The 27647-nt window shown below is 34.6% G+C and overlaps 13 protein-coding genes across 13 annotated transcripts; 11 read left to right on the top strand and 2 right to left on the bottom strand.

Moving 5' to 3' along the window:
- Positions 1-404: 404 nt before the first annotated feature.
- On the top strand, positions 405-815 carry ecmL (cellulose-binding domain-containing protein; the record flags this gene model as incomplete). Its single annotated transcript, XM_004350429.1, has 1 exon — positions 405-815. One exon carries the CDS (start codon positions 405-407, stop codon positions 813-815), a length of 411 nt encoding a protein of 136 aa, XP_004350480.1.
- Positions 816-1430: 615 nt separating this feature from the next.
- Positions 1431-6189, top strand: DFA_11532 (uncharacterized protein; the record flags this gene model as incomplete). The annotated part of the gene is made up of 8 exons (XM_004350428.1): positions 1431-2447; positions 2515-2967; positions 3054-3362; positions 3447-4646; positions 4733-4987; positions 5051-5224; positions 5309-5769; positions 5847-6189. The coding sequence occupies 8 exons, from the start codon at positions 1431-1433 to the stop codon at positions 6187-6189; spliced, it is 4212 nt and encodes a 1403-aa protein (XP_004350479.1).
- Positions 6190-6941: 752 nt separating this feature from the next.
- On the top strand, positions 6942-8899 carry DFA_11531 (uncharacterized protein; the record flags this gene model as incomplete). The annotated part of the gene is made up of 3 exons (XM_004350427.1): positions 6942-7586; positions 7691-8380; positions 8474-8899. The coding sequence occupies 3 exons, from the start codon at positions 6942-6944 to the stop codon at positions 8897-8899; spliced, it is 1761 nt and encodes a 586-aa protein (XP_004350478.1).
- Positions 8900-9306: 407 nt separating this feature from the next.
- Positions 9307-11580, top strand: sf3a1 (ubiquitin domain-containing protein; the record flags this gene model as incomplete). Its single annotated transcript, XM_004350426.1, has 4 exons — positions 9307-9343; positions 9470-9923; positions 9997-11438; positions 11492-11580. 4 exons carry the CDS (start codon positions 9307-9309, stop codon positions 11578-11580), a joined length of 2022 nt encoding a protein of 673 aa, XP_004350477.1.
- Positions 11581-11749: 169 nt separating this feature from the next.
- DFA_11529 (uncharacterized protein) lies at positions 11750-12883 on the top strand (the record flags this gene model as incomplete). Its single annotated transcript, XM_004350425.1, has 1 exon — positions 11750-12883. The coding sequence occupies one exon, from the start codon at positions 11750-11752 to the stop codon at positions 12881-12883; it is 1134 nt and encodes a 377-aa protein (XP_004350476.1).
- A 432-nt stretch (positions 12884-13315) lies between these two features.
- Positions 13316-13471, top strand: DFA_11528 (uncharacterized protein; the record flags this gene model as incomplete). The annotated part of the gene is made up of 1 exon (XM_004350424.1): positions 13316-13471. One exon carries the CDS (start codon positions 13316-13318, stop codon positions 13469-13471), a length of 156 nt encoding a protein of 51 aa, XP_004350475.1.
- A 79-nt stretch (positions 13472-13550) lies between these two features.
- Positions 13551-15563, bottom strand: DFA_11527 (uncharacterized protein; the record flags this gene model as incomplete). Its single annotated transcript, XM_004350423.1, has 3 exons — positions 13551-13609; positions 14015-14070; positions 15466-15563. 3 exons carry the CDS (start codon positions 15561-15563, stop codon positions 13551-13553), a joined length of 213 nt encoding a protein of 70 aa, XP_004350474.1.
- A 652-nt stretch (positions 15564-16215) lies between these two features.
- DFA_11526 (uncharacterized protein) lies at positions 16216-18444 on the top strand (the record flags this gene model as incomplete). The annotated part of the gene is made up of 2 exons (XM_004350422.1): positions 16216-16240; positions 16328-18444. The coding sequence occupies 2 exons, from the start codon at positions 16216-16218 to the stop codon at positions 18442-18444; spliced, it is 2142 nt and encodes a 713-aa protein (XP_004350473.1).
- An 872-nt stretch (positions 18445-19316) lies between these two features.
- On the top strand, positions 19317-20204 carry DFA_11525 (uncharacterized protein; the record flags this gene model as incomplete). The annotated part of the gene is made up of 3 exons (XM_004350421.1): positions 19317-19411; positions 19487-19634; positions 19701-20204. 3 exons carry the CDS (start codon positions 19317-19319, stop codon positions 20202-20204), a joined length of 747 nt encoding a protein of 248 aa, XP_004350472.1.
- Positions 20205-20422: 218 nt separating this feature from the next.
- DFA_11524 (uncharacterized protein) lies at positions 20423-21396 on the top strand (the record flags this gene model as incomplete). Its single annotated transcript, XM_004350420.1, has 3 exons — positions 20423-20517; positions 20617-20752; positions 20884-21396. The coding sequence occupies 3 exons, from the start codon at positions 20423-20425 to the stop codon at positions 21394-21396; spliced, it is 744 nt and encodes a 247-aa protein (XP_004350471.1).
- A 183-nt stretch (positions 21397-21579) lies between these two features.
- Positions 21580-22945, top strand: DFA_11523 (uncharacterized protein; the record flags this gene model as incomplete). Its single annotated transcript, XM_004350419.1, has 2 exons — positions 21580-21670; positions 21780-22945. 2 exons carry the CDS (start codon positions 21580-21582, stop codon positions 22943-22945), a joined length of 1257 nt encoding a protein of 418 aa, XP_004350470.1.
- Positions 22946-23090: 145 nt separating this feature from the next.
- On the top strand, positions 23091-25496 carry DFA_11522 (protein kinase 4; the record flags this gene model as incomplete). Its single annotated transcript, XM_004350418.1, has 1 exon — positions 23091-25496. The coding sequence occupies one exon, from the start codon at positions 23091-23093 to the stop codon at positions 25494-25496; it is 2406 nt and encodes an 801-aa protein (XP_004350469.1).
- A 124-nt stretch (positions 25497-25620) lies between these two features.
- On the bottom strand, positions 25621-27570 carry DFA_11521 (uncharacterized protein; the record flags this gene model as incomplete). Its single annotated transcript, XM_004350417.1, has 6 exons — positions 25621-25981; positions 26054-26600; positions 26660-26771; positions 26867-26971; positions 27054-27210; positions 27317-27570. 6 exons carry the CDS (start codon positions 27568-27570, stop codon positions 25621-25623), a joined length of 1536 nt encoding a protein of 511 aa, XP_004350468.1.
- Between the last annotated feature and the right edge of the window lie 77 nt (positions 27571-27647).

Genomic DNA, 27647 nt, shown 5'->3' with positions numbered 1-27647 from the left:
AAGATTAGTAATTATAGAATAATATGAATGTTTGGTAGAATGAAACAAGAATACACTCAACTCACTCATTGCAAGGTGTGCGCAGTGCAAGGAGGTGTGCGCACAGCACTGCACTATTCAAATAATGATATACATAATATCTACAGATAGATAGAATGATATTGGTTTCGTATTGGTTTATAAATATAAATATCATGATAGGAGAGACTGTTGGTGTTGGTATTGGTGTTGTTGGTTGTTGGTTGCATGCATGGTAGAATGGGAGAGAGTGGAAAACTATAAATGAAGACTGAAAATATTCATTTATTTCATCAAACAAACAAACAACAAACAACAAACATTTAATTAAATTCAACAACAACAACAACAACAACAACAACAACAACAACAACAACAACAACAAAATGAGATCTATCGTATTAGCATGTGCCCTTCTTCTTTGTATCAGCTTTGTAGCTGCTGATGTTGAACACAGACCAAAGCCAACAATGCCATACCCCGAAATTCAAATCACCCACCATTTCATTGGTAGTTGGAGAGACGGTAGTCGTAACAATGAAATGTTTACCCAATACGATGTTGTCATCAAGAACAATGGAAACCGTAACATCAAACAAATCGTCCTTGGCTTTGACTCTACCTGCAGAATCAGAGACGGAAATGCCATCTGGAACATGATTGTTACTGACGACGGACACTCACTCGTCTTACCAGCCATCCAAGACATCAATGCTGGTGCCTCTTACACCTTTGGTTACATTCTCTACGGAAACGCTCCAGCCAACTTGTTTGTCAAAAATATCTTTTACAACTAAACATCCATGAATGAATGAATTGCAAATATTCTTGTCCTCGTAAGGACAATAAGAACCCTCATCATCATGTATCCAAATAATTGGATAAATGATCAAATCAAATCAAATAAATAAATATATATTTATATCAACAACATAATTTATTTATTTATACTAAAATTAGTAGATTTCCAAAAAAAAAACAAAGAAACTAAAATTAATTAAATTTCTCTCTCCACGCATCCACTCACTTCGGACACGTGTCATTCTCTCTTAAGATCTTCAAACCCATACATACATACATACTATCTAGCTCGTTATTATTATTATTTATTATGCGGTCAATCAATCAATCAATTATAGATCAATAAGACACTCAACCAACCCACACCACAACATAAATAAGCGCAACCAACCATAGTGAATCATCACACACACATCAGCGTATCTGACTGTTGCAATTGTGTTTGAATCGATCATTACCATTATCATCCATCAACCAACTTATCAATTGAACTTGTTTATCAAGCTTATATAATACTACATATCTATATATCTGTATATTTTACTGCATCTATTCATATGTTTTAAAAAGAGTTTGTTGTTTAGCGCATTCATTCATGAGAACAAGAAGTCATGGCAAGAGGTTCACAACAACAACAACAACAACAACATTTAAAGAAAAAGAGAGATGTTGAAAACATAGGAGACGATAATATCACAGGAAAACAAGATGGTGACGTCCTCGAGGATGGTGAAGACGGAGGACATGAAGAGATATCACCTTCATCGTCGTCATCGGCAAATGACTCGAATCAAGATAGTGGCAATGACGACATTAGTAGTAGTAGTAGCGGTGCAGGCGATAGTAATGCCGATCACTTTGACTATCCCATTACCACCTTTCCAAAAGCAAGAAGCTACGTGCGAAAGAAACTGAGTGGTTGGACTAGCAAAGAAAATCCACTATCATTATCATCGTTGCTTCCAAACTATCGATATAGACGACCTATCACTGACAGTGATTCTATCCTTCCAAGTCATAATAATAATAACAATCAACAACAACAACAGCAACAGTATTTGTTATCTCAGTCACAGTCACAATCATTATACGGTACACCAAACATATCATCATACTCACCGTCACAAGACATTTACATTAATAATCTATCAAGTGGTACCAATACAGACTCATCATCTTTTTCACCTTATCAACATCAACATCAACATCATAATCATATATACTCTCCACCACTTTCTCCGTTTAGTCCACAGAATCAATCGACACCATTGTCTGCAGTTGCTGGATTACCATCATCTCACATACCATTTGATATTAGCGGTAGCAGTATACCTACGACATCGGCAGGAGCAGCAGCGTCATCATCAGACGTCTTACTTCCCAACCACGCTCTCATTGATCAACAACCGTCGATGATGGGAGGTCAATTTAGTCCGATTAGTGCAAGCACTGAAATGAAACGAGACAAGGCAAAGAAATCAAAGTACAAAGTAATGGGACTGGTCACTGTTGTATTGGTCATCACTCAACTACTTGGTATCTACATGTTTTCAAGAGGTTTCTTCCCAAGAAAGGTATCTCTTCAAGGATATAGTACATTTGATAATTATTTCCCATCTTGTTTAGATGTAAGTACAAGTAGTATATTAAACAAGAAGTAGAGTCATTGATCAAAGTTACTTACTCCGTTTTTAGAATCAAATAGTTGAACCACAATTTGATAAGATGGTATTCATGGTAGTTGATGCATTTAGAAGTGGATTTATATTTGAAAATGATCTAGATCATCGTCATACACAACAAGATAATATTTTTAAAAAGGATCCACAACAACAACAACATCATGATTCACATCCAATGACATATACGCGATCACTTATTAGAGAGGGTAAAACCCAATCGTTTATTGCTCGAGCAACAGCACCCACCGTAACATTACCACGTATCAAAGCATTAGTGTCTGGTGGTATACCAAGCTTTGTCGACTTTGTCCAGAATTTTAATAGTAAAGACCTTCGAGAGGACAATCTACTCTATCAAATGGTACAAGCAAACAAGACATTAACCTTTTTTGGTGATGATACTTGGATTAAATTATTTCCAGATTATTTTACTAGATCTGATGGTACAACAAGTTTTTATGTTGCTGTATGTAACAAAAGAAATAGAAATGTTATATTGTCTCTAGATATTAATTGATTAATTGTTTATTTATTATTTCTTTCTATTTTTAGGATACAATAGAAGTTGATAATAATGTAACAAGACATTTAAATGAAGAGTTGGCAAGAGATGATTGGGATTCAATGTTTTTACATTATTTGGGTCTTGATCATATCGGTCATTTGGAAGGACCCTATAGTGATTTAATGGCACCAAAACAAAAGGAAATGGATGACATTATTAAATTGATCAATGAAAAGATAATCGAAAAGGATAAACAAGCACTCAGACAATACTATATAGATAGAAAAACAAATCCAGATTTAAAGAAACCATTACCAACTTTATTTATACTTTGTAGTGATCATGGAATGAATGAAGTATGTAGTAAACCCAAAAAAACAAACAAAAAACAATATATATTTATTTATTTATTTATTCATTTTGTTTTTACTTTCTTTTAGATTGGAAATCATGGTGGATCATCAGATGGTGAAACATCAACAACATTAATATTAATGGGATCATTATATTTTAATCAAAATAATCCAGTTAAAGATCACGATCTTTTACATTTGGAGAACAAGGAAGAGATTGAAGAAGAGGAGTTGAATCATCATGCTGCATCAAGTCCTCAAGATATCCTTCCAAGATACATACCCAAGGCACCAAGAGAAATCTCTCAGGTTGATATAGTACCGACCATTTCTCTTCTTTTCAACCTTCCAGTCCCAAAAAACAGTCTTGGTAGACTGATCCCTGAACTTTTCGAAAAGTTTATTCGCGACGATCAGTACCTGCGAGCTCTCGAAATCAACTGTCTACAGCAAATAGACATTCTCAAAAACAATACACTGTTTTGGGTCAATGACGCCCCCGCCATGCCAAGAATTGCAACACTACTACGAACGTTTGAACAGGCACAAGAGTATCACCGTAGTTGGGGCATGTCTCCAGACCCATCTGGATCGGCACACTTTCACGAAAAGGCAACTCACCTATACACACAATTTTTGGATCATATACAAGATGAATTTACAGCACTCTTTACAACCTATGACGAAAATATGTTGATGGTTGGTATTCTTTTAATTGGTTCATCTTCACTCGTCACACTACTCATTACAACGGCAACCATTGGTATGAGTGAGCATCAGATGAATGTCGAGATTAAAGGAGCTCCCTTTGCCATGTCATTTATCTTGTTTGTCGGATCACTCTTGGCAATCCATTTTGGAGTCATTTGTACTACCTCTTGGAACCCCCAAAATTGGTTTGGTGACAATCCAATGACCGGCGCCAACAGCACACCCAATCCATTTTGCACAGAAGAGTTTAGAATGGGTGTGCTTAGTTTTGTGTTTACTGCTCTCTCACTACTCATTGGATTCAATGTTTGTTTCTCGAAAAACAACATATCTCTTCTCAGATTGCCATCACTCAACCCACTACAACTTCGCAAGGAAAAGTATGTCATCATCTGTGGCACCATCCTACATTTGATCAGTCTTTTTGGTAGTAGTCTGGTCGAGGAAGAACATCTCACTTGGTATTACCTTACAACATCTGTCATATTATTACAATTGGCTCCACATTCACTTTCTGCTCTTTATATTTATACAAGTAGTAATCCAAAATTATATAAAGATCATCAAAAACAAACTGTATGGAAAATAGAAAAAAATAGAAATGAATCATCATATTTATGAAATCATTAATAATTTTATTATTTTTCTTTCTTTCAATTTAGGTAATATTAATTGGAATATTAATAGGATTAAGAATTTGTAGAGTTTGGAATCAAACTGGAATTCAGTGGATGGATAACAAAGAATTATTAGAAGAGTATAGTTATATTGATATAGGAAGATTCTTAAACTCGGAAGGATTAATTTCAACTTCCATGCTATGGATCCTATCTCTTTTATCAGTTATTGCACCTTGCATTTATGTAATGAGATTATTGGATAAACTAAAAGATAAACGTGGTGGAATCATTTCACAAGTATGTGTAAAGACAAAACAACAATTATTAGTTCTGGATATTAACCTTTTCTTTTTACTTTAGTTGAGTTTTATTTATAAGATTATAATTGTATTTTGTGCAATTGGCATATTTAGTTATAAATGGAATTATATACCACATCATTTGGTTGAACCTGTTTTTGTTGCTAGATTTGTTTATGCTTGTATTGGTATGATGGTTTTATTAACCATTACCTTTCCTTTTTTTAGTAAAAATGTATGAAACACACATAAAATTTATAGATATATCTATATTATAGAACCAATCTTATTAATAACCTTTTGAATTTGATTTATATAGGAAAGAGTAGTATCAAATTCACCATTACCACATACACCATCATGGGTTTTTAGTACATTAAAGTTTTTGCCTACTTTAATGTTGGTGAATCTGGTGATGATGTTTTTATTGTTGCATAAAACTCACAATATGTTTTTGTTTACCATCATGGGTGCAATTGGACACTACTATTTGAAATACCTTTTGGAAGATACTGGACGTCGCGCAAAATCAGGAATCGTTGGTGTCATTGTCGGTATGATGGCACTCAATTGGTTGGGACAATTTGGATACTTTGCATTGGGTAATTCGAACTCACTCTCGACCATTGATATATCTGGTGCCTACACTGGACTAATCGAATACAACCAATATCTAGTTGGTATATTAACCTTTTTAATTGGATATTCTGCTCCTCTATTCTTCTTTTTCGTTTCAATCTCTTATTTCTCTCATCTTGCAATTAAATCTGTAAACAATAAGTATGTTACAAAAAAAAAAAAAAAAGAAATGTAAACTAACAAATGTGTATTTATTCTCTTTCTCTCTCTCTCTATAGCCATCAAAGTGAACCATCATTACCAAACTCGATTGGAACTACCAATGACATTATAGATGAATTACAATGGTATTCATTGATTGGAGGATTATTGGATTGTGGTATAAAGTGGACCAATGTATTCATATTTAGTGTTTGTATTGTCATTCAAAGATACCATTTATTCATTTGGACTGTGTTTTCGCCAAAGTTTATCTACGAAGTACTTGATGTTGGACTAGTCGTCACCAAGGCTTTTCTCCTATTCTTGTTTATCATCTATCTCCGCTTCCTCTCTTATTGTCGTGAAAAGTACTCTTTAAATGATACTTCATCCTCTCAACAACAAAATAAAGAAGAATAAATAAGCAAACTCTCAAACGCACAATATATAAAATATAGCTATTATTTCCATCACCACACAATTATTTTCCAACCTGTCCATATCCGTATCCACTTCTTTCCTGCACACCCTTCTGATCAGTTCCACATTATTTAATTTTCAGCAATCAAGTATCCAATGTTTTTCTCAATCATTTTAAATGTGTTGAAACCATAATTATTCAATCCATTTCAATTGTTTAACTACTCATCACTCACTACTACTGTATTCATTTTTAAAATCCAAGAAAAGAGAAGTTGCAATCGTTCTAAATGAATGCCTAAACATTCTCTTACTTTGTACAAATCCAAATTTTTAATTAAACGCCAAGTTTAGTTCACCACCCTGGATTGATTGGAACACCACAAGGTGTGTTTGATACAGATGGAAAATGAATAAAGAAAGAGGGCAGCCCTTACTTTACTTTAATTTGTTCCTCCTATCTTGCCAATCCATCCAAAAACAAATCCTTAAATTTAATGACCAATAAATGTGATCAACTTGATCCATTGCCTAAAAGCCTTCCATTCCAACTGACCCGAAGATTCGTTGCAATAGTCGTTGGTTTTTTTTTTGATTTTTTTTTAATAGCCGCCATGAGTCATTTTAAATTAGACTTGAGATATTCAAAACTCACTGTTATACAGTTTATCTTCTAATCTATCTATCTATCTTATTCTTGTCTATCTATCTTATCTATCTAGTAGTGTTTGTAGTTAGTTAGTGTCAAGATGATGTTTAGAAATAATCAACCAAGCACACTTTGGAGATTATTCTCTAAATACAAGATACAAGCATTGGTCTTGTTTGTAGTATTCCTTTATTTAACTTCATTCTTGTCTTATACAAGTACTGAAGGTAATAATAACAACAATAATAACAAGAAGACACCAGTTGTTGACAACAAGACCAATAACAATAAGAACAACAATAATAATGTAATAAACAAAGTAACTAAAGTACCAGTAGACTATAGAAATGAACATGTCGATGGACAAGCAGTCAATATAGAAGAGACAAGAGGTAGTGAAGAAGGAACAGGAAAGCAACAAGAGCCACCAAGAAAACACGGTGTTCGTGATGAAGCCGATCCAAACCATCAAAAGGATCACCACACTGGCTCAGAGATCAACATTCCAATCAACGACGGATCTTCATTTGACACTATGACTGCCAACGGTGGTAACATGGGTGGCATGGAACAAGAAAACAATGTCAAACTTCCACACGACGTTACTATCGTTATCTTGGGTTACACTCTTCACAAGGATGGTATGCCATCACGTATCCTCAAAGAACGTGTTGAATTGGCCGTTGAAACTTATTCACGTCTCAAAGAAAATGATAATCTTAATCCAATCATTGTATTATCTGGAAAGGTAAATATACAAATATAAATATAGAGAGAGAGAGAGATGTATAGTAGTAGTAGTACTATTTATTAATAACTTTAACTTTATCAAATTTATTTTAATATTTGTAGAGCAAACCAAATGATTTTGATGAAACAGAAGCAGAATACAAGACAGAAGCAGATGCAATGAGAGATATTATTACAACTACCTATGATATTGATGAACGTGACATTTACATGGATTTACGTGCAACCAATACCGCAGAGAATGCAAACAACACACTCACTATGATGTTGGCAAAGAATATTGTGCGTTGTATCATCATTACCAGCGATTTCCATCTTCTCCGTTCACAATACACCTTCCAAACTGTGTTCCCAGCTCAAATCGATTTAGAGTTTTATGGTGCAGAGACATCGGAAAAGATGCGTAAAACTATGGGTACTTCTGAACGTGCACTCTTTGAAAGCTCACAAAAGGATCTTATGAACATGGGTATCATCGAGACTGACGTTGTCGGATACCATCCATTCCGTAACGTGCCACGTTGGAGAATGATTGAAAGAGAAATCGAATTGGACGCTCGTATGAAGCGTGATATTGGCAAACACCCACTATGTGTCGACTATGGATCCAACCAAGGCTACTTTTCAACTAGTCTTGCTCAAAAACTACCACACTCTCGCATCATGTCATTGGAAGGTGAAAAGACCCAAGAATACAAATCAGCTGCCACCATTCATCAAGAAACTCTTGATGAATTGAATATAAAGAATGATTTTATTTGTAATACTACTGTTAGACCTTTCATGTTTATGGTAAGAAGAAGAAGAAGAAGTCAAAATATATATAATATACAACAAGTCAAGTCAAGTGTACTTATTATTTTCTCTTTTCTTCTCTCTTTTTAGGAACTTGTAAGCCAAAATCATGTTTATGAATATCAATTATGTTTGAGTATTTTCCATTGGTTTGGAATGAAGAATAGAGAGGAATTTGATAAGGTTTTGTTTGACTTTTTGTTGAATAGTAAAACATCGTTTTTGGAGTTACCAGAATCCATGGTCTACGTTGGACCACATGGACACGGTCAACATGAATGGCAAAGAGTCAACAGATGGTACGAAGGTAGATCGGAAGAAGTCATCCTCGAAGACATTAGAACCAAATACAATTTGAATATGTCTTGGAAGGTTCTTGGTGCCATCAGACACGACAATGGAACCATTCGTAAGATGATCAGAGTCGATGTCAATCCAAAACAAGATACTCGTGATCCATTACCATTTGAAGATTTGAAATCAATTTATCAATGTTATGTTAACCCAAAAAAATAATCTATTTTAATTAATAATTATATATATAACTAATAACAAATAACAAATAACAACAAAAGTAAAAAAATAACAAAACAAAAAAAAAGAAAAAGAAAAATATTGTTGAAAAAAAGATAAAGATAAGATAATCAATCAAAAACTACCAACCATATATTTTAAATACTCCCATATCACACCCATAAATATTATCCTATTATTTATGGATCCCATCCACAAAACAATTAATTAATCAATCACAAACATTAATAAAAATAAATAATTAACAAATACAAACAACCTACTTCACTGTGAAAAATTGAAAAGAGAGCTTTTTTCGAATTTCAAACTCCAGACCCTTCAATATTGTAAGTGTCATTTCACATAGATCAGTTCTTGTAGGATAGATAGATATAGCATATTGAACAATCATGGTTGCATCATCTGAACCACCTACTGATATCAAAAGTATGTGTATTGTGACAAAGTTTACAACAAGAAAGAAACAACGAACGATGTTCAATATGTCAATATGAACCGAATCAACTAACATAACATCCTCAATCATTTATCATTATTAATATATATGTATAGATATAATTAAAAAGACAGTAGAGTTTTATGTTAAACTAGGAGACTCTTTTATAGAAAAGATTAGAGAGAGAGAAAAGAATAATGAAAAGTTTAACTTTTTAAAGTTGGGTGATCAATACCATCAATACTATATCAATGTAAGAGAGACTGAACTTCAAAAACAACCAGCCAAACCAGCTGCTAAACCAGCTGCTAAACCAACAGCTAGTACTTCATCACCTACCGAATCGAGTGAAACAACAGTACAGCCATCTGCAACTCCTACAACAACATCATCATCAACCTCTTCTTCATCGTCGTCGTCTATCCCAGCAGAACTACTTGCTCCACCACCCCCTCCTCCAGCACCCGTTCAAGAACCATCACCTCCACCTGAAGTGATCAAAGAAATCTATGAACCTGAACCATTATTATATATACTAGATACTCCCGAAGAAGTAAATGCTGTAGATTTGTAAGTAGATACGACCTTTTTAAAAAAAACAAAACTATCAACTGACAATAATATTCATTTTTGTTTCTTTTAGAGATACAATTAGATTAACTGCACAATATGTAGCAGTAAATGGAGAATCATTTTCACAAGGATTGGCATTGAGAGAGATTAGAAATACACAGTTTGACTTTTTAAAGCCAACACATCATTTGCATAGTTGGTATCGTGCGTTGGTCGAGTCATATGCTGCGATTGTATACGCACCAAAGAATATATGCGAGGTGATGGCAAAGGTTGACTTTAGAGACAAGCAGACGATTGTCGAGCGATCGATCAATCGATTCGAATGGAACCAAAAGGAGCAAGTTGCTGCCAAAAAGGCAGAGGAGGAGGCCGACCAGGAGCGCACGATGTTTGCGTCGATTGACTGGCACGACTTTGTCGTGGTTGACACGATCGACTTTACAAATGAGGATCTAGAGTTGTTGCCATCACCCAAGACGTTTGAGGAGCTGCTCAAAATCAGCGAGGAGAGTTTGGCCGATGACAATGGTGAGGGTGACGGTGAGATGGACGTTGATATGGATATGGAGGATGTGGACATGGACGGCGGCGACAAGGAGCCAGAGGCACCTACCGCACGTCCCAAGCTCAAGGTTGTCAAGGACTATACAAAGGCCAAGACGGTTGCAGCCGCCGGCTCAGAGCCCAAACGTATCACACAGCCGTGTCCAATGTGTGGACAGGATATCCCACTCGACGAGATGCAGGAGCATATGCGTATCGAGTTGCTCAACAGGCGCGACAGGCCCAAGAACCCAGTGGCGTCGGGTTCATCCACCGTCTTGCACGACGACGAAATCTCTAGAAATTTGCAGTCGTTTGCCAATAGAAGAACCGATATCTTTGGTGACCAAGAGGTTGCCATTGGCAGTGCCGTCAAAGAAGAGGAAAAGGTCGAAAAGGTCATTTGGGACGGTCATTCATCGTCGATCAACCGTACACAACACCACGCACTCCAAATTGCCAGTGAAAGAATACAAAAACATCAACAACATCAACAGCAACAACACCATCAAATGCAACATCTTCACCAACAACATCAACAACATCCAAATCAAATGTATATTCCACCTTATGGAGTTCCTCCACCTCCTCTTCCACCATTTATGCAGAATCAAACCATCGATGCATCCACGATGGAATCATCCTCTCAACAACCAAACAAGAAATTAAAAACCGACGATAACCTCATCAATGAAGAAGAGTTTATTTTCGCAAACCCAGGACCTGTCAGTCTTGTCATTGAATCAACTGGATCAGACGGATCCAATCAAAACTATTCACTTGTTCTCCAACCCAGAGACACAATCACTACACTCAAGGATAGAATCAAGGATTTGGTTGGACTAGCACCAAACAAACAAAAATTAAAATCCCTCGGTCAATCCATTCTCAAGGATCAACATACACTTGGTTTCTATAATCTCTTGTCTGGTACAGTGATTAATGTTTCAGCAAAGGAAAGAGGTGGTAGAAAAAAATAATCAAAATAATAAATAATTGAAAAATAAATTATATTATAGTCTCGGTCATGAAACTTCAAAAAACTTTCAAACGTAGGATTCTGCAGAGAATCTCTAAAGATTCGTCTAATTATAAATATCTTGCCTAAAATGGATTGAAACACTCCATTGCTCAAACACCCCCCCAATGTTTATCTATCATCATTCAAATGAAACAACACACCTTTGACCTATTTAGTTATGTTGTAGATATATGTATATTATAAGATATAATAGATAGATAGAGAGAAAGATATAAAGATGAAAGCATTAAAAACAATGGGAATCATTGTTGTGTTTACTGTTTGCATCATATTAATAGAGATTGCATTCACACCTTTACAATACTCTTATCAAAGACTACCATCAGTATCTTCTATTCTCGATAGACAATCACCTCATCTTGAAGAATCAAATGAATCATCATATCAATCACCACAACAACAACAGAAGAATAATAATAATAATGAGGATGACGATGAAAAGAAAGGAGGAGGATTTGAAAACTTTTATAAAAGAAGGAAAAAGGAGTTAGCAGAAGGTAAAAAGGAATATGATTACCTTAAATTGGGAGAGTTGGGTGGACCAACTTCTACAACCACCAAGACAAAATCAACATCAATGGAATTACAACCACTAGCAACAAATAGAATGACATATCTTAGAATGAGAGCGTATAGGAGAAGATTAGAGGTTGGAGAACACAATAGATTGATAGAACAATTGACAGAAGAGTACTACAATGAATTGCCATGGGTGGCAAAACTTCCAAGAAATTTTACCTACGCTGCTACTCCAAAACTGGCTGGTAATGGTACACTTGCTGCAATCGATGAGTTGGAGAATGCCAACAACAACAACCCGGGTTGGAAGACTGACCCTGACAAGAACCCATTATTACTCGCCAAACCATTCATATTTATACATATCCCAAAGACTGGTGGAACATCACTCATCAACCTCTTTCAAAAGAATATAGAGTCATCCAGTATCTTTCACGTACTCACACATCCAATGCCAGACAAAATGGTCAATGTCACACCAAGTCACACAATCTTTGGACACGTCTTTTTTGGCCTGCATCTCTACTTTCAAGAATTCTTTGAAGATTATCAAGTACCATCCAACATACACAACTTTTTCAGCGATGGTGATTCATACGACCACATGAATCGGTTCAGTTATATGACCATGTTTCGTGATCCCGTAGACCGGGTCATTTCGCATTACTACTTTCTTTTAGACAGTAAAGATCATCCATTACATCGAGATGCGTCGTCTAGGACTCTGGAACAATGGGTCAGCAAGAATGCAATCGCTGACAACGAACAGACTCGAAGAATACTGGGTATTTCAAGAGAGCTCAACTTTGATCATAGGTCCCTTCCAATTGCCTTGCATCACCTACAATAGTATGTATTATTAGAACTAAATCAAGCACCTATCAACCCAACCATCATACGAACTCTCCAAAAGAGGGAAGTGGCCCACGATGACGATATCGTCAACACAAAAAAAAAGACGATAAAATAGTCGGTGCCGATTGTCGAGAGAGGGTGTTCCCTCCACAAAACGAAAAGCCACTGACGATCTTTTTATTATTTCTCTTTTTTGCCCATTTCCGACCAAACCGTTAAATATCCATTTCTTTACCCAATCAACTTCAACTAAACTTCAACCACCTGCGCACTTTGTAGTTGCATCAAATTTGTTGGCATCATGGAAAGATACGATGAATCGATGGTCCTTTTAAGCTACTATGCGGGCTTTGAGCACCTCCCAAACATCAAGACCAATATAGGTAGGTCGAGGAACAAGGCGACAGTCCCTCCCAACATCAAAGAAATGATAAGACAAAAGAACTTTATGGATGTCGCGTTATACGAGATGGCACTAAAGATATTCGAGCAAGAGTTGGAGCTTGTTGGTAGGGAGCTGGTCGACCGTGGGGTTGCCCTCTATAGAGACCCCCTTAACGCCATGGTTCTAGGTAATGAATGATCATTCGTTCCACACTTGCGATACGTGCTCACACAAGGCATCTACGTGGTGTTGTCGCTTTTTGAAATAGAAGGCATTGTCAATGATGATGACAACAAAATTTTTCGAGATATTGGGATACCCGCATAGCGCGGTGATCTAATAAAATAAAAAAAAAGATACACAGAAACTTGTGAACAACAAACTTCTACTCCCCCATTCGAAACACAAGGCATGCAGATGTGAGCTAGGGAGGACAACACACACAACCCAATCCATTTCGTTTCTTACCCCCATAGTAGAGACAAGAAGGAGGCGTTTGTTGCTCGAGCAACAACAATAACACCAACAACAGTTCTATCCACTTTGAATCACGTCAAACCCAAGGACAGTGCCCAACATCATCCTATTGGGTGAGCTTTTAGTTCACAATATGTCTTTATTTTGTATTAAAATTTTGTTCGTGGCCTTTGTGAGAAGGAACAACACTTCACTTTTGAATATATCTGATATCTCTTCACTCACATCTTTCTTTTCTCCTCTCTCCTCTCTCTATTTATATACCAAGACCTAATTTGCATACATCAAGAAATAGATAAACAGATATACTCCAATCAAAGCTAAAAAGAAGAAGAAGAAGTAGAAGAAGAAGTAGGTTATATATTATACATTATACATATACATATAGATATATATATATAAAATATAAGTTCTATATTTGTACAAGTTCTATATATGGAAGGTACTTGCGGAAAAGAACCCATATGCGTATCACACAACAAAGAGGAAGCGGCGAAAACAAACATACGATTTTTTAATCTTTTTTTGACTTTTTGCTGGGAGAGACACTCACACCAACCAAAGTCTTGATACAACGTTTGTTATATCTCTATCATACATACACACAAAAGATATAAGAACCAAGAGAGAACAAATAGACTCGTAATACAAACAAAAACAAAACAAAACATAAATATACAGTCTATATATTATATATATATATATATATCTATGATATATATCAATATTCATAATAATAGAATAGGATGGTTTGAAAGAAAGAGATGGAGGAGTGTACAAAAAAGTTCACTTGCTGATTTGTTCATCTGTAAATCTGGTTCTATTCATTCATTTTGTACAACCACCCTCCAAATAATGCATTCATTAGCTTTAGCATAATAATATATATATAAAGTAATAATCATCATTCCAATTAATAGTAATAGATTAACAATGATAAGAGATTGATAATAATAATAATAATAATAATAATAATAATAATAATAATAATAATAATAATAATAATAGTTGTATTTAAATATTTATATATAAGTTATATATATATTTATATCTGTCTGTCTATCTATCTTTCCATCTATCAAATGTACATTTGGTTTGTTTTATTATTATTTGTTCACTATTAGTTTATCAATTAATATAACGCACATTATAATGCTTTGAATTTGATTTGTGTGTTCAGATAATTATCATCAACTAAAGTTAATAATCAATACTTTGACTACAAACCATTATCATAAACTAAAGTTTGTTTGGTAGGAGTTTCGATTCTTCTTCTCCTTTCACTATCCAACTCTCTTCTCTCTCTCTCTCTCTCTCTCACTCCTCTTCATTCCCCATACTCCTCAAAAAAAATACATATGCCAAACAACGCACCACACACACCACACTACACTCACACCCACACACACGATTCACAGAGACAACAAGCACACGAGCCGATAAAATTCGTTTCAGATAAACCATCTTTAGTTCCTCATCATAACAACAATCTTACACACATCAATAATGTCGTACGACGACAACACAAATAGTCCAGTTACCAATAGCAATATAATATAAAAACATAATTGGCATAATACTATTTTATTATTATTTTTGTTATTATTATTGTATTGCTGTTTGTTTGTTTGTTTGTTCTTTTTCCCACACCCTAGTATTACAGACTCTTGAACTATATTTTAATTAATGCCAATACATCAAATCAGAATTCTTACTTGACTCGTTGACCCCAACCAACCAACCAACCACTTATTAATTTTTCTCTCTCTACTCTTACTCTTACTCTTAATCTCTCTCTTACTCTCTTTATCATCAAATCAAATTAGTTATCATCCAAGACCAGACATTTATTTCATTTGATAATAACCTTTATCTATCCTCGACAACAAACAAACACCACTCAATCAATCAACACACAACAATACAAAGGAATTCCCAGATTCATCACCCTTCTCATCTCATCTCATCTCAACCTATATTCACATCATCCAACAAACAACAAAAAAAGTCAACAACGATTTAAAGACTCTCTCTTTTGTCGTCATCTCTTTGTCTTGATAGTTTCTCTCTTGACTACTATAGATATGCCAATTGATTTTGATGGATCACACAATTTGCTAATTAACCTATTTATCATTACTTCAACTTTATAGGTTACTTTCACTCACCTACCATTCATCCTTTTTCAACCACTTTCATACTCTCAGTTAGTTGGTATTGTTCTCTTTAGATCAAAGGGACCAGACTAACTATCTAATAGAACAAGAAAAATATCATCTAAAAAGTCGACCATACCACCTTCATACTTGCCATTGTTGGAGCAACTTGGGGTATTGGAGTCCATTCGATTGATCAAGATCATTTCATTATATCTTGCATCAGGATACCTCCCAAGAGTATTCCAATTTGTTCGAAACAATGAATCTGTCATTGATATATATGCCTTTGACGATGAGGTAAATGAAATGACATCTTATCATACTAATAAAGGTAAATAAACGAGAGAGAGAAGGAGAAGGAGGAAGGAAACACATCCAATTATTAATATTTCTTTTTTATATTTTATTTTATATTTAGGTCATCATGCTCATGTTGTTCTTTCATTTCAAGATCCACCAGATTCTTCAAAGAAATGGAAGAGAACAATAGCAGGAAAAGGACACTTTAAACGAAATGGGATGATTAGAAGATTCCCAATCAAATTCCCACCTCATGAAATGGATGACAGGGATCCAGAAAGAATTACAAAGATTGCATCCAATGTTTCCTATTCCATTCTCTCGTTGGTCACTTCAGAACACCTACCAATCAGAAAGCTGATGCGTGAATACGATTATCCAGAGAATACAGCAAAGTCTGAAGCCAAATACAAAAAAGATGAAGAACCTGTTGACATTTCTCATGCCAAATATCAATCTCTAGTCATTAATCACAATGCTGCAATGGAAAATGAAATATTATCTATAAGAAGAACTACTTTGACTAATAATAATAATATTGATTTATCTACTTCTACTTCAACTACTTCTACCAATAATAATAATAACAATAATAATGGAAATAATAATAATGGAAACATCAATAATAATGGAAACAATAATAATGGAAACATAAATAATAATAATAATATCAACAATAATAATAATTTGTTACCATCTGCTCATTCATTTCTTTCTCCTCCACAATCAAACAACAATAGTCATATGAATTCAATTTCAACTACCAATTACATCCAGTATCCATATTCTTCGGGCATTCCAAGTCCATTGTCAATGTCCAAGCAATCAAACACATCCACACCCAACGAACAAAGATCAAATGAATTTTCACCCAACCTCAAGTCTTTTCTACCAATGACACCAATTGTCAACTATTTATCACAACAAGACCAACAGCAACAACAAGGTTACCAAGACCCATATCTATCCAATAATAACAATAATAATAATAACAATAGCAATCAAATGTCTTCATTCAAGTCAACCTATATCGGAAATAATCATATCAATATTAATAACATCTATGTAGGACAAGGTTCTTACAATTCCCAGTTACCTTCACCACAACCTATGATGTTGTTCCAACAACAACAACCATTACAACAACAACAATCTCAACCACAACAACAACAACTCTTCAACAATAATAACAACAATCAATATGAAAATCAACAAGAAGAACAAGAAGATGAATGGGATGATAGATGGGGAACCGAAGATGATTTTGAAGGTTTTCTCATGAAGGAATCTTCTACCGACATTAAGGTTACTCTATGGGAAAAGCTTAGATTTTCCATTAGAATCTACTATGAAAAGCCCAACATCCAACCAAGAGAAACAAAGTCTGCATACGATATGAACGCAGCTCCATTGCAAAAAGAAGTTGGTGTTGGATATCCAGACGGTAGTTATGAAAACATGATGCATCAATCACATCACCAATTGCCACCACCACCTCCTCACCACAACCATAATCACATCCACCACAATCATCATAACCACCATAATCATCATCATCATCGTTCCATGGCACAACAACAACAACACCAACAGCAACAACAACAGCAACAACACCAACAGCAACCAATCTCGTATTTATACCAACCACAATACATGAGTAATGGAGGAGAGTATCAACAGATGTTTAATTCTCCACCACAATCCATGTCATCAATCGCTATCTACCCTACACCACCATATCTCAACAATCCTCTGCCATCATCTCAACAACAAAACCTACAGAACAACAACATCAACAATAATAATAACAACTCTAACAACAACTCCAACCCTTCCTTGTCATCATCGACATCTGCTCTTATTCCCACTTCGTTCCTATCAAACGTGCCAGGAGTATCTTCACCCATCCTTCCACCACCACATCAATCAATACCTGCACCTCCAACACACAATATCAACATTGGAATTGGAACAGCATCTCCTTCTTCAATGTGTTTTATTGATCAAACAAAGGAAATTGAAGCCAACAACAGTGGCAACAATAATACCTTTATTCCCGATCTGATCTCATTACCAGATCATCAGAACAACAACCGACATTCAGCTCTTCTCCCAAATCCTCAACAGCAACGAGCAAGACAAGACCAACAACAACAAGAAGACAATGGTCAATCTACTAGATTACTTAAAAAGAGACTCAGAGAAACAAACGATGTTGGAGACGATACAGAATAAATTAAATCATCCCCTATCTACATAGTTATTAATAAGAGAATAACAATCGGGCTTTTGAGTTCATTTTAAAGCAAATACTATAGATGTAATCTAGACAGATTGTTGGATAGCCCACCATCATCATCACCAAACACTACAATATTCATATGATTTGTGGAATAACAAATCTATACTAGTTGGTTGGAAAAAGATTACAACCTTTTTTGTAAGTATCTATTTATTATTGGAGATATATTCTCACTTTTTGATATATATCTAACTCTCTCTCTCTCTCTCTTCCACTCAATAGTAAGACTCCCCACCTAGCAACCCAAGTGTTGTGTTTATCGCGGTCCCTCCTTATAGGTCTTTTTATTCATAGTTACTACAAACCGACAATCAGAACTTGGCAACAAAAGATCAACAACCTAATTAGGCTTCACCAATCCACTCTAGTGAGTGGACAATTAAATTCAATCTCAATCAATCTACTTTTTATATTTTATTTCTACTTGTACGTCTTAGAGATACAACAATAGTAATAGAATCCAAACAAATAGATTTTCAAAAAGGTATACCTTTTATTATTAGTAACACAAATAACAAACACAAGAAAACAATCACGATAAATAATAAATACTATAGTTTACCTAATGTATTTTGGTGGTACGATCAGGTCTGGTATCAAAAACACTACCACGTGCCAACCGTCGATCTGTTTTCGGATCTAAAAAGCCATTTTCAACCAACTATTTAAAAATCACCGAAAGTTATTCGTGAAGGGATCCTCTTTTGTTGCTTACGGGGAGGCTAATCAGAACAAACTATCGTCCTATTTATTTATTTATCATCACAAAGAAGAGAGAGAGAGAGAGAGATAATAGAGAGAGAAAATGGATGATAGAACTTGTACAAAGAGAGATGTAATTCATTCAATTTTCAATGCAATTTTGATGATTTCATTAATTGTCTCTATTAAATCACCATGGTATGTAAACTATTTATAAAAACTCATGAGTTGAAAGAATAACCCAAATAACTAATATTATCTATCCTTTAAAAGGTATGAGATTTCAAAGTGTATTACTGAAGGCACAGCCCCTACCGTTTGCGTATCAACTTGGCAAAACCCAGAAAGAGGCAACCTCGATCCAAAGATCACCAACAAATTTAAAGCTTCTCTAGGATTAACAATCTTTGCTCTATTATTGGTAAGTTTGTCCTCTACTTTTTGTTTTTGAACTGGTTACCTCTTACTGATCTATTCTATTCTATAGGTATTTGTTATATTGGCAATTCTTTTAGTAAAGGCAATTTTAAAAAAGTTAAAGAAAGAGGATATATACAAACTGTTGAAAAAGGTTTCAACCTACATCTTCCTTGCTCTCCACCTTTTATTGGTTATTGTAATATCTGCTTCTTGCTTTAACTTTACTTCAATCAACAAATTATATTGTGCCGACGGTGATGAAGACCCAAAGGAAACCTACATTTGTGATAATTTCCGTGGCAAACAAACTATCATTTCAGATGCCATTACAGAATACTATAGTTGGGGTCCTAGTGCAGGATTTGTATTTTCAACCATTTCAACTGTTTTATCAACTGGTTTCTTTGGTTATCTCGTCTTTTCATGGTGGCGTAACAGAAACAATGATGATAGTAGTATTTCTTCGTCGTCGTCGTCTCGTTACCCTTCTTCTTCATCATCATCCTCTGGATATTCCAAAGTTGGGCAAGAGTCACTCATTTCTGACCACCAAGACGAATACGATGAATGATCAAAATAATAATAATAAATACATACTTGGTTGACGAGCAGCTTGTCCTTTTGCTTTGCTGTCAATCATTTTTTTAAAATTAAAAAATCAATAAAAAAAAATGACCATGGGGAGGAGTACTCGGTTCTTGCCTCATTGTCTTTGAGTTTTAAGAATCTTTTTTAAAAAGATATAAATCTAGATAGCACCAAACAAACAAATACAAAAGAGTTTTAAAAATGAAAAGCAGATTATGTAGTTTGAAAGAGATTATTCACTATGTGTACCTCTCTTTCTTGTCAATATTTTTGATTGTATCACTTTCTGCACCATGGTATGAATATCATGACGATGACAAAGATAATGGGTACAAAGTGATAGTACATTAATACCATCCCCCCCCTTTTTTTTTTTAATTACTATTAAATACTAGGTACTACATTCGACTGTGTACAAGTTCGACAGGTTGCCTCAATATCCTTTTGCAAAATAGCAACCAAGATTTGGACTCAGAGATAGCAAGCAAGGTCCACGGAAGTCATGGCCTCACTGTCTTTTGCTTTTTATTGGTATGTTATGTTTTGAAACTTCACCACTACACGATCGTGTTATTTTTAATTAATTTAACTCACTCTCAATTTAACATTCATTTCAATCGCCACCCAAGACACTTGCTAGCTTTTTCATCATTTCAGCCAAGGTTGTTGTCAAGAAATCAAACATGGCAACCAATTTCTATCAATTGGCCAGAAAGATTTCCATTTGGTCTCGTTATGGAATCCAAGCCCTTTTGTTTATTTTCGTGGCAGCTGCTTGTTTCAACTTTACCCGTATCAACAAGGTTATTTGTGGTGATACCAAGGTAGATGAAGAAGCTACACATATCTGCAATAGCTTTTCTGGACACCAAAACATCACCACCACTATAAAACCCTTTGGCACTACGAGTGTTTCAGCCGAGTGGGGACCAAAGTCTGGATACGTATTCTCTGCACTATCTGTTGTTTTGGTATGGTGTTACGTCTTGTATCTTGTCTTTGTCTTTTGGAGTGGCCTCAAAAAGTCAAAGTCATCTAAACCATCAGCTGGATACTACAATCCAAATCAACAACAAGGTGGAGGAGGATCTAGATACAGCCAACATGAACAACAAGGCAGAGAATCACTCATTTCACATAACCCAGATGACTATAATCTCGCCAATGAAATATAAACCTATCTGTCGGTGTCATACCACCCACCTACCTACTTTTGAACTATTATTAAAATTACCATTTCACAATTCCATTTTAAAATTGCTATATATTTTTTTTTTATTGATTTAAACACACTACAATTACTATTAATATTGAACTTACTTTTTTTTGTTATTAATCTCTTTTTTTTTCAATTAAAAATGTTGGAACAATTTTACAAGTTAAAAGAAAAGAATAGTTTAAATAGAGATTCAAGTATAAAAGAACCTAAAACATTGGTCCTATCTGATGGTAAGATAAAAAGAGGATGGATGAGATTAGAAAATGGAAATATATATTTAATCCTAGCTTTTATCAGGTACAAGAATCATTAAATACTCTAAATATATAGATTTTGTAGGTCCATTTGGAAAGATTCAAGATCTACCTTTTATTCCAAGATATACAGTAGGAGGTCATGGCAAACTTGAAGAGTCTGAAGAAAATCAAGGTGAAGAGACTGTAGCGCCTGATTCACCTGAACCAATTTTATTCCCTGACAAAAATTGTGTTTCCCCTGACTTTGAAGAGGAAAATAGTATGGGTGTGCAGGATCAAGAGTTAACTGAAAAAGATAAAGAAGAAGAAGAAAAGTCAACCACCTTGAAGGAAATAGAATTATATCCAAGATTAGGAATTGAACCAAGTATGGTTAGGATGGAAGCAAAAGTCACAAAGTTGGCACGTGATTTATCATTCTTTGGACAAGAAATGTACAATGAACGAGATTTGGAACTAAAAGATGGTGTTTTAAAGTGGAATTGGTTTGGATCGATTCATCTAGGTTCCTATTGTTTTGTGAAACCTGTAGAGATTGGAACTCCAAAGTTGATGGTTGCTCATCCACAGCAAACAACTGGCGCCAGCAAACCTAGAAAGAGATCGGAAGTGCCACTCGAAGATCTATGTCTAGGACAGGTTGAAAGAAAGAGTGGACTAGAAATACATGTCGACCCGTCTCGTACAAGTGCAACCGATCTCATGAGAGGCGATGATTTTAGAGACTCGATACCAACCGAAGAAATAGCATACTACCTCTTTTACGAGGACGACGCTACTCGAGACAATTGGCTCAAGGCTATCAACAGTGTCTTGCCACCACTCGAGCTGAATCAACAGTGCTACGAAGAACTACAGGAAACAAGAGATGAGCGACGAAAGGTTGCCAAAAAGAAACACCTGTCCCTCATTCGTCAAGGAGTCGACTCGATTAGCTGGAAAGAGCGTGACCATCAACGAAGACTGATTTGCAACCGTCGAAAGAAAGAAATAATGGGCAATGAAGGTTTCCACGAGGTTGAACATCAAAAACAACAAGCATCCGATGCCGATGGCGATCGTGACGATGATCATGACATGAAGAAGACCCGTGCTCATCATCAACAGTTCCTTTTTCGATACACTTGCTGCATCTTTTTGACTTTTCTCTGCAATGTTGGGTGCTCTTGTGACGTTTTGTCCTCGATAGAGTTTGAAAAAGTATTAGATTATCTCTATCAACCCTCACCAAACAGTGTCGATAATTGAATAAAGGGGTGTGTGTTCAACCCACAAAAAAAATCAACTCTCAAAGATTATTGGGTTCGATCAAAATCTAAATGGCCTTGAATATGTTGTGTTAAATGTGGTTGTGTATGATAGTATATGCTATAATATAATATTCCATGTTATTATGATTAATTATTTGTTGTCATACTTTAACAACAACGACAGTGATAGAATAGAACAATTGGAAAACAAAATAAACCAAATTGAAAGAGATGTATATGACGACGGTCATAGAGAAGGAGTAGAAGGAAATATATTTATAACAAGAACATCAACATCTTCAGCTTCATCTTCATCATCATCATCATCAAGCAGCAGCGATAGTAGTAGCAGTGAAATGGCCAGCAAGAAGAATCGAATGGCCAACAGTAACATGACAATAAACAACAGCTCTGCTGGGAGCATCAGCAGAAATAAAACATCGTCATTTGAAAGACCCGAATCACCTTTTAATCAAAGCGATATCGATGAAGATTGTGATGACGATCATCGATACCCTTCGAGTGGTGACAGTGACAGTGACAGCGATGATTGCAACCTCGATCAAAGACCGTCATCGTCGTCTACTTCCACACCTTTGACCAATGGATACTCAACACCACCAATCAAAAAACTAAACCAAACTACGAGCACAAGTACAAGCACAAGTACTAGTATTAACAATTCACCTAAACCAATCAAAAAAACAAAGAAAAAATCAAATGATAAAGGTGGAGGTGGAGGACATTTTGATAATATTAATAACACTAATAATATTAACAATAATAATAATCAACAACAACAACAACAACAACAACAACAACAAAATAGTTTTAATAGTCCAAAACTACACTTTCAATCACAATATTATGATGGACTACACCAACATCAACCACAACAAAACAATAGTAATAACCAATTATACCTTCCATCCCCACAACATCCACAACAACAACAATACCAAAATCCAATGATTTGTCAGTCACCACCCATTGTCGATCCAAATTCATTGTTTCAACAAAACCATCAATATCTAATGTTACAACAACAACTTCAACAACAACAACTACAACAACAACAACAAATACAACAACTATCATCTCAACAACAATTACAACAACAACAAATTGGGGCATCATTTCAATTAAAAGTGGACGATGTACAATCAAAATTACAAAAAAATGTTGGTGACACGGAAGAGTTTAAAAGGGAGTTGGCTAAAATTAAAGAAACAATTAAACGTATAAAAGGTACCATTAAAGAATATAATAATAATAATAATCAAAATAATCAAAATAATAATAATGGTAATTCAAATCATATTGAAATATCAAAACAATTGTTGGAAATTATGGAATTTAAAATTGCAAAGATGATTAGTCAATATACGCCTCCACCTCCAATTAACAATAATAATAATACTAATAATAATAATAATAATAATAATGATAAAATATCTAATCACTTTCCAAGTTTTATGGCAAATGGAATGGGAGGAGCAGGTTCCAACTTTTTATCATCCTCACAACAATCTTTTAATCCCGCGCAAAACCAAATATTAACAAACAAAAATTATGAAGATAGTATAACCGAACTATATTCAATGTATAAAGCAGTCACGATAAAACTCAATGAATTGGAAAAACATTATAAAAATATTAAAATACAACAACACCAACAACAACAACAACAGCAACAGCAACAACAACTCCCACAACAACAACAACAACAACAACAACAACAACAACAACAACAACAACAACAACAGCAACAACATAATAATAATAATAATCAAAATGAATCACCAAATAATAATATTCATAAAATAGTACATTTGGAAAATAAGATCAAAAAAATAGAAGAAAATCATCAAAACCAATTAAAACAAGTACTAGTATTAAAAGAAGAATCTGATTTGAAAATGAAAGAGGTTGAAACAGAGATGGCAGACATAAAAGTACATGTTACTAAACTAGAAGAGCGTAACCAAAAATTGGAAAAAGAAAGAATAGAGAATGAACATTTGGAGAAACAACGAAGATCCTATCTCACTGATCGGCTGACCACTTTGGATCACAAATTAAAATTCAAAAGTGAAAAGTATATGTTGTACCACAAGAATATTTCCATTTTCTTGCTAGACTCTACTCTTTCTCTGGTAGCCGATCGAGAACATCACTCAAAGAATGGTGTCATTCATAAAGTGGCAAGTCTCCAAAAAGAGGCTGAATTGTCAAGCAAGACATTTCAGATTATTCCAACCATTACAAATAATGTCTTGATCAAACATGGTGAAAAGCACAGTCTTTCCGTTCATAATGGAGTTATCAATTTCGTGCCATTTAGAGCAGTTGATATCACTGGTGGTAGTTATGGTTACTCTATCCCCGCCAATCTATTTAAAATAATGGCCTGTGAATCTGGCTACCGTTTGTTTAATATCCTACATTCATCCTACCTTACCATTGTGGATGCCGCGTTATGTCTTTCGCCTTTGGAAAGTGCTTCAGACAATATATTTTCTTTTCAAATTTTACCTACTACTACTTGAAATGAATGAATAAATTAACCAACCATTTCTACTAGTATTATTATTATACAGAATATTCGGATCTTTTTTGTTGTAGCTACTTGTTGATCCACCCACACAAGTTTTATTCTTCTTTCTTTCATATTTAAATATCGAATCTATCATCATCGGTATAGATATATTCTTCAGTGGTTGAATGAGACAACAAAGGTGAAGGATTATATAATTCAAATAGTGAGACACCAGCCAAATGATTTCTAATCGAAGATTGATATTTACCATCCTTCCAAAGGATAATTTGTTTGTCTGAACTTCCAGTCGCAATTGAATGATCGTCCAATACAGTTAGACAGTTCATATAATCAGTATGTCCTCTCATCTCTCCAATCATTATCGGTTTTACAACTGTTCTCTTTTTGTTTTGTTGTTGTAATGATAATTCAATATCCTTTAAATTCCAACACCAAACTGATAATCTTACATCTGCCCATGATATTAATCTTGTACTATATAAAAAAAAAGAACAACAATGTTATTAATAGACACTCCAATATTCTTTTTTTTGGTTTTTTACACACTTGTCATATAAAGAAATTGCACCATTAATTTCAGTTGTAGAATCTGGATCCTCTGGAAGATACTCTAAAACCAATGTTCCATTTAAATCGTAAATACCAAAACCTTTATAGATGGTGGCCAATAAAAAGTTTTCTGTTATTTTGTAGAGATAGCTGATGGGACGTTCCGTAGAGACCGATGCAGCAATCGAAAAATCAGAAGCATTCCAAATGATGATTGTTTTATCAGGGTCTGTTTTCTTTTTAGGTGAAGTTTTTGAATTGGCTGCAGCGGCAGCCGGTGTGGTTGGTGGTTGTGGAGGTTGGACTGGAGGAGATACTGTCGATGAATTGCCACCAGGTGTCTGTGGGGCCTCCTCGCTTGGTCGACTCCCAGTGACAAAATACTTGTCAGAGATGTTCATCAAACAATTGACACATCCAACCGGTCCACTCAGCGTTTTAGCTGGAACATTGACTTCATCCAATTTGTATGCTACCAAATATGGAATTGTCGATCCAGCAGTTAAAATATAATTATTATTTACACATAATATACCATTTATATCTAAAAATAGATTGAAATAAATAAATATTATAATTAAAATACTATTATTTTTAACATACAATCATTTTGAATTCTTGTTATTGATCTTTCAAAATCACCATTCTCTTTCCATAATAATAAAACATCGTCATTTGAAGCTGAACAGAATCCATTTGGTATTTTTTCAAGAAACTACAAATAAATAAATAAATAATTAATTAATTAATTATCATACTTGTCAAATATATCTATCCATTATCCAGTTTCATCATATATACAAAACATACCTTTACAGATTCATTATGTGTCTTTGGAATCAATTTAAATGGTTCTATATAGGTCATTTTTGTAACTGGATCAATCATTACATTATTTGTTGATAAATCCCACATCTATACATTTAAATAGATTGATAGTGTTAATATATATAAAAGAACGTTGTGTTTCAACTATGAATGATCATATGAAACTTACTCTAATAGTTCTATCCATTGAACCTGATACCAATATATCATTATTATAATACAATAGACATGTAACTCTATTACTGTGTCCTCTAAGTTGTCGTATCACCTGTCCTGTTTCAATTGACCAAATATATATGAAACAATCATCACCTGCTGATGCCAATCTACAAATAGTATATAGATATCTATATGTTAATATTGATTATGTCATCATCTTGAATGGAATATATATATATATATAAATAGACAACAACATATAACACAACATACCTATCGTCATCAATCTTTAATAAAGTCTTTACAGCCTCTGAATGAGCCGATAGTATTTGAATCTCATTTAGAGGAGGTTGATTATCTATTGCAGAGATTGCAGCAAATGATCCCGATGGAGATGATGAACCACCAGAAGAGACAGAGGATGAAGATGCATTCAATGTATTATTGCTTTGTGTATTTGAATTTGCATTTACTTCATCCTCTTCTTTTTTCTTTCTATTTGAAAAGAAACTAAATATTCCACTCATGAAGAACCTATATGATACTATATTATACTATAACTCTCTACTCTACTCTTCTCTCTACCCTTCTTCTTTTATTAAAT

Source organism: Cavenderia fasciculata, assembly GCF_000203815.1.
Source record: "Cavenderia fasciculata unplaced genomic scaffold Scf_EUAJFUG02HR96I-5, whole genome shotgun sequence".
Taxonomy (NCBI): Eukaryota; Evosea; class Eumycetozoa; order Acytosteliales; family Cavenderiaceae; genus Cavenderia; species Cavenderia fasciculata.
This window is presented reverse-complemented; position numbering and strand designations above follow the sequence as displayed.